At 39.4% G+C, this 6,205-nt stretch overlaps 1 protein-coding gene across 1 annotated transcript; it reads right to left on the reverse strand.

Moving 5' to 3' along the window:
• Positions 1-1,558: 1,558 nt before the first annotated feature.
• LOC145894761 (serine protease 55-like) lies at positions 1,559-5,250 on the reverse strand. Its single transcript, XM_082983408.1, has 9 exons — positions 5,031-5,250; positions 4,628-4,794; positions 4,379-4,434; positions 4,160-4,282; positions 3,678-3,819; positions 3,186-3,338; positions 2,829-2,953; positions 2,182-2,327; positions 1,559-1,949 (listed from the first exon to the last, which is right to left on the reverse strand). The coding sequence occupies exons 2-9, from the start codon at positions 4,720-4,722 to the stop codon at positions 1,680-1,682; spliced, it is 1,110 nt and encodes a 369-aa protein (XP_082839534.1). The 5' UTR covers positions 4,723-4,794; positions 5,031-5,250; the 3' UTR covers positions 1,559-1,679.
• Between the last annotated feature and the right edge of the window lie 955 nt (positions 5,251-6,205).

A 6,205-nucleotide genomic window follows, 5' to 3' on the forward strand; every position in this document is an offset into this window, starting at 1 on the left:
GAGAGTCACGTACTTAAATACTTGCCTTTATTATTGCTTTTAATTGCAGTTGGACAGCGGAAGTCCGGTGTTTTGTCGTCTGAAGAAAGGCGACGCTTGTTCTAGTTACTATCTGGCCGGGATATTCTCTTTCAAGCAAGACAAACAACAAGGGGGCTGCAATAGCAATTTCACCGTTCTTTTTTTTTTTTTTTTTTTTTTTTTTTTTGATCACACCGGGATTTGAACCCGGGATATCCTGGGCACGAATCCCGATCAGGTTTTCGTCTTGATATATGGGTCGGGCATTTGACCAACCGTTCTTGCCGACATGGTGTCCACGTCTACGAATGCTCTCTCCCACCACGCTGCTGAAAAGGCCTCGCATTCCAACTTTCAGGAGTCGTTCATGTTTGTGGGTGGGGAACCGCTATGTTCTTCTATGCTCAAGCAGTCCTACTGATTTTCTGTTTCCCTTTATCTTGACTTTTACCTAGTTGACGGACGGAACGAATACTCCACTTTGATTTTTGGTTGTACATACGTTTTGCCTCTTTTCAATACACGCATAAACTCACGATTGCCTCCAAGAAAAGTTTGAAGAGAGAAAGAGTCTATGAGGTGTTAATTTTTTTTGTCAAAACTCAATTGTCGCGGTTAAGATCTCTTGGTCAGATAAAAGGCGCTTGAAAGCTTTATTGGAAGCAGCAACTTAACGATAAGCTTAACAAAAACCACTCAAATAGCAAAAAAGATCAATGTGTTCATCTAAATGAGAAAGTTGTTTGTATCAGTTTTGTAAGTTATTCTAAAAAAAACTTGACTATGGTATTTTGCCTGGCAAGTTTCATGTATTTTTCTGGCTAACTAAGCGCGACTGCATTCGGTCACCAGCAACAATGATGAGCCTTGACCGGTAGTAACAGTGCGCACAATACTGTCTGCAACTCACATATAAGCGTAACCACTACAATTAACTCCAGAAGGCCAGCCGGGCACCATGACAACTTTTCCGGCGTTTTGATAAGTTTTAATTTATGGTGCTGAAGAGCGTCCAAGATATTGAAAATTAAATCACGCATTTTGGTTACATACGTTTGCCGCGTGAATAATTTCAGTGTGAATAATTTATGGTCGAATCTTCGTCACAGAAGCTCTTGCATTACGTCTTTAAGCTGTAAGGTTTTATCCGGAGAATTACCGCTGTTTCACTCCTGTGGAGTCTACCGATTTTGCTCCAAGACCAAACTTTGTGGCGAATATATTGCACATTTCCTGTTCGGTCTGGACGTGTTTACTCCACATTTGATAAGGTTTCGAAATAATAGATTTGCTCAAATAGGGGCGAATGTGCCTAGCACTGCCCTGGAGCGACTACTTGTGGTAAATATTTTTTTTTGTTCAGCACATTAGGACAAATGAAAGCGACGAAACTAAAGATTTGAGGTAATTCTACAAGATTGGCATCCAACGTTCAACAATTCCGCTATTCGTCTGAATTATGACTGTTGTTATTGACCTGACTTTGGTCATGCGTTCTGAAACACCTCAACATGCCAACACTAAACCACTCTTTGAAACCTTTTGATGGCCGTGTATTTGAAAACAAAGAAAATTATATACAACCGGTAATCGTAATCGTTAGACTGTTCCAATCCGTCGACTGAAAACAAACAATAGCGCGAAAAAGTCAAACAGAATTAATACCAAGGCTCGATCATGGAGGAGCATGGTGCTTGGTCCTCCGGAAGCATGTAAGACTCCTGCAGATCGTCGTGGGAGGCCGCTGTGGCCGCAAAGTGGGAGAGGGCGTTTTGAGACGTAGAAACCATGTCGGCGAGGACACTAAATCTTCCGTCGCATCTTCCCTCATTCGTATCATGTTTAAAGGAGAATATCCCGGCAAGATAGTAACTGGAACACTCGTCGGTCTTGTTCAGACGACAGAACACCGGACTTCCGCTGTCCAACTGCAAAATAACAACCACATGACGCATACAATCCTTGACAAGTGGGCCCATGACGTCTTTTTTGGCTGTAGCTGCATAATCATATTAGATATAATCATGATAAATTCTTCTTTAGGTTTTTGACAACTTCAGGAAATTTATAATTTATCTTAAGATTGGATGGAAATGAGTTTTAAGTAAGATTTAAAACAGGTTTTCTCGCAGCGTTCAGAGAAAACAAAACCTTACTTACATTGCAGCTGACGGTTCTGTTGTGGGCGTTGCTGGCACACAGCATGTTTCCGCTGTTGTGAAGTCTTCCCCTAAGGCAGTTGTTATCAAAGTCAAGAACCATCTTTGCTTTTTGAAGCTTGCTCGATATCCTACTAATTGCTCCACCTATTAAAATAAAACAAGTTCGGATTAATTGGTCGAATATTTTAATAGCACTTTAGGGTAATTTTTGCCGTTGCTTTTTTAAACAGACAGGCCAATTTCATGACGTTGCGAATCAGAGTGCTGATATGTTTTAAAATGACTTCAAAGCAATGTATGTTCGTGCAGGCATATGTAGGTTCAGTTCACCGCGAAGTTTTTTACATGGCGAACACAGTCATCGTGTCACGATCTTATGCTCGGACAGCATCGCGCTGAATAGGAATAAGAGCCATTTGGGCCATGATACACCCACTCTACAAATAATAAACAGTCGACAGCAGGTAAATAAAGCTATGGACCATGCTCAGGTTCGCGAGTTTAAACCTTATCGGACGCTTGATTTTTCATATTGCATATATATTGTTCAAACTTAAAGCATACAATAAATATCCACTAGTTGGACGAAGAATTTAGAACTAGCTTTAAAGGAATTATTGACTGCAATTTAAAAGATATTATTACCTTTCACAGACATTCCGTGACCGATGCCGAAACACACGGGATCCACTTGTCTTTCCGCTTTTCTCCGGAGACAAAGGCGGTTTTTCTTTGTTGGTGTGACAAGTCTCAGAATGGCAAGATCCTTTCTGCACATAACAAACATAGCCGATTTGTTGAACAACGTTTACTCACTTCGTTGTCTTTGAATCGGCCGGATAATTGTCATAGTAAATTAACATTGCAGTTAACATTTTTGGATCACATTTAAAAACAGCATTCTTGTCTTCTGCCTATTTTACAACCTACCAGATTTATTTCAATGATTGTTTTGAGGTATTTCCTTACGACTACACAAAACGGGATGACTGCAAGGTGTACCTTCGTAAGTGGGGTTCGTAGTTGTTATGAGGTATATCAGCAAAATTCTGAATTTCTTTCAAGGCCCGTATTTTTCGTCGCCTAAACCCACTCTTGTTGACCAGAATATCCATCTCGCCTATGGTAACACGTATCATTCGTAGGTCTCGATTCCTACAGAAACAAGCACATATATTCACAAGGTATTTAGAAGCATGCAAGCCCTATTGCTCATTTAACTAAGTGTAGATGTATGGATGTAGCTCTGTGTTCTGATCAGGGTGAAGGTCATGTGAACGCGCTTATAAACACGTTTAGAGCCTTTTTACACCAAACAACAACGTAAGTACAAAAAAACAAACTGGATTCACAAAAAATTATGTATCAACACACAATCGTAGAGACTGACTTTTGGGGAAATAACTTGAGTTTATTTCTGGCATAAAACAATATCAAAACTCTCTGTGCTGTATGTTTTTTGAGCTTTACACACAAACACCAACTTTCACTTACATTACACAATGAGCCGCAGTCGCTATCACGGTGTTGCTGAGCAGAGCCCCGCCACAAATAAACTTGTACTCAGCAGGCCTTTGTATCTCAAAAATTGCCACCGACCACGGAAACTCGTTCCACGTCGCGTCAATTCCTTCTCCTGAACAAGAACGCGTTTATATTTTTGTTACTGCGCATTTTACGTGCAATGCGTGAAAATCGTGATCATGGCGATTTTAAAAATGTTGGTAGTTAGTTTTTAGGCATTGCCAAAACATCGTTCATAATTTTAGTGTTGTCACAGAAGATGAGGTTCACAGAATTTTTGATACTCGAAGCTTTGCAGCGAACAATCCGATTTGATACTTATAGGCGAAGTATTTGTGCTTCCAAGAAGAAAAGACACACAAAGCATTTTGAAAACAGCTATGCGTTTAAAAAAAGTACAGCGGTTCAGTTTTTTAATATATATTATCAGGATGAATTTCAATCAAACTCACTTATCCTTTTGTCGATTTGCTCGTTGTCCCTGCGCCGCTCTTGTCTTTGCGGGCAACACGTCTGACCGCAAGTAACGCACTCCTGATTATATGACATTGTGAAGTTTTCGGACGGGCGATATCCTGTAATTAACGCAAGTATAAGTTCCAGGAGCATTCAATAATGTTGCTATTACTGTGCAAGTATTGTGCGCCGAACTTATGGAAGAAATTTTGTACCATTTTGGCATGTTTCTCCGATTGATCCGCGATCAAAGTGGACAACATCCTGATTCCTGAAACGAGATGAAATGTGTTTTATGTTCGAAATTTTTTTTTATAATTTTCTTTGCTTTAATTTGTGATAAGCTTTAGTTGTATAATTAAATTGAGAATAATTTGTATTGAGCGTTTTCATTTTATGCCAAACTGTGTAATTATATTTATAATTATAAACATCATTGCATTCCACCTGGTAATTAGTCATACCTAGGCCGAAAGCCATGATGCGCAGACTTCGTGTTTGCCAGAAAGGGCAAAGAAAAAAACGCCAATACTTGGAAAATTCGAATCAGCTTCAACATATTTGATGCCCAAAACTTGTTTGTAGAAGTTTTGTAATTATAAGTCCAAACGATTTTTGGAATACTTTTTCCCTGAAAATGTAAACAGTTGCGACAAATAACTCTGTAGCTCTTACCTTATGTGGTAAAAGCTGCCAATATCACCTGTTATATACGTAACTAAACAGGAAACACGTCTAAGTTTGTGTCAGCACACAGGAAACCTGTTGGTTAGGGGTCGACACCAAGACATTTTTCGGTTGTGTTGACATATTAAGGTAATTGTTATTCACCACCATTAATTGCAAGACATGCAACCTGGTTCATACCTGGGATCATGAAAACCACAAAGGAGACTTGGTTTCAGTCCCAAGAATTGTAACAACTATTATTCGTTTGTGGTCTGCCAAAGACACAGGTTAGCATTTATAACCCCATTCCCGAAGTGATGAGAAAATAATGCATTAGAATTAAACTACAATTCATAATGCCATTTTCGCAATCTATTACAAAACCGCTGACAATAATTCAGCATTATAATAGCAGCACAATAGTGTATAGTCACAAAAATCACCATGGTGTTTCTACAGTCATTTTCTACAATTTCTACAACGTTTCTTCAATTCTAGTAAAACAAGTGTGAGGTACTTTGGCTTTTCTAGTGATCTGTTATTGCGGGGTCTGGGGCCTTTTCCGAATTTGGGTGGCAGCGCTGGTGTAAAGATCCTTTTTGAGTATCTAGGGTCGCCGTTAGGTAGACAGGGATTGCCACTTAAATCCTTACTAGCCTCAATTCCCTCTCTGCCGAAATAATCCCATAACACAATTCATGCAGCTTCAATTGCCTCAACGACTTCAGTTCCGTGAACCTCAATGATTGCGAAAACCAACAACACTAATTATCACTCTAAAGTATTGTCTGATGGGCAATACTGGCAAGGAAGCTCGTGGAATTCGCATTATTTTCTTTCTGGTCCGAAAATAAACTGCAATTACTGAGGTGAAACAACTTCCTGATGACGTACACAAAACCGCCGAATAATCAATAATGTGGGCGTCATGTTCAATGGTTTCCGGTTGCATTTGCATTGAATTCGCAGTTCCAGACTGTTTGTTGCATCGAATAAAGCAATTTTTTAAGTTGTTCTAACGTCCCATAGAGTTTGTTAATTTTAGTGAAACGCCATAGAATGCAATTTGTTTTAGCGAAAACAACCGATCCAATAATCGAGTTATACCTAATCGCAAATTAACATTTTTGAAAAGTAAAAGACAATATAAAAGATTTTTGCAACATGCAGTGGTAAGTTATTAAGAATTCTCTGAGAAGAAATCTGCAGCACCACTGTATACGCCATACGCCACAACATATATGCTGCAGCTTTTTGCGCTATTGCGCGAGGCGGACTTGTTAGTAACTAGGCACCCGAGCGGTTTTAATTAACCATAAGACTGACAGTACAAATTATCACCACAAGCTTGCCTCATATCATACACAAGGTCC

The sequence above is a fragment of the Ascidia mentula genome, chromosome 3, assembly GCF_947561715.1.
Source record: "Ascidia mentula chromosome 3, kaAscMent1.1, whole genome shotgun sequence".
Classification (NCBI taxonomy): domain Eukaryota; kingdom Metazoa; phylum Chordata; class Ascidiacea; order Phlebobranchia; family Ascidiidae; genus Ascidia; species Ascidia mentula.

What these genes read in the sequence shown, in the direction of transcription:
- LOC145894761 (XM_082983408.1), bottom strand. Translation starts at nt 4,722, where the DNA reads ATGTTGAAGCTGATTCGAATTTTCCAAGTATTGGCGTTTTTTTCTTTG. An exon ending in CATCATGGCTTTCGGCCTAG is followed by an intron (nt 4,435 to 4,627) that starts GTATGACTAATT and finishes ATCTCGTTTCAG; the next exon opens with GAATCAGGATGTTGTCCACT. An exon ending in CGGAGAAACATGCCAAAATG is followed by an intron (nt 4,283 to 4,378) that starts GTACAAAATTTC and finishes CGTTAATTACAG; the next exon opens with GATATCGCCCGTCCGAAAAC.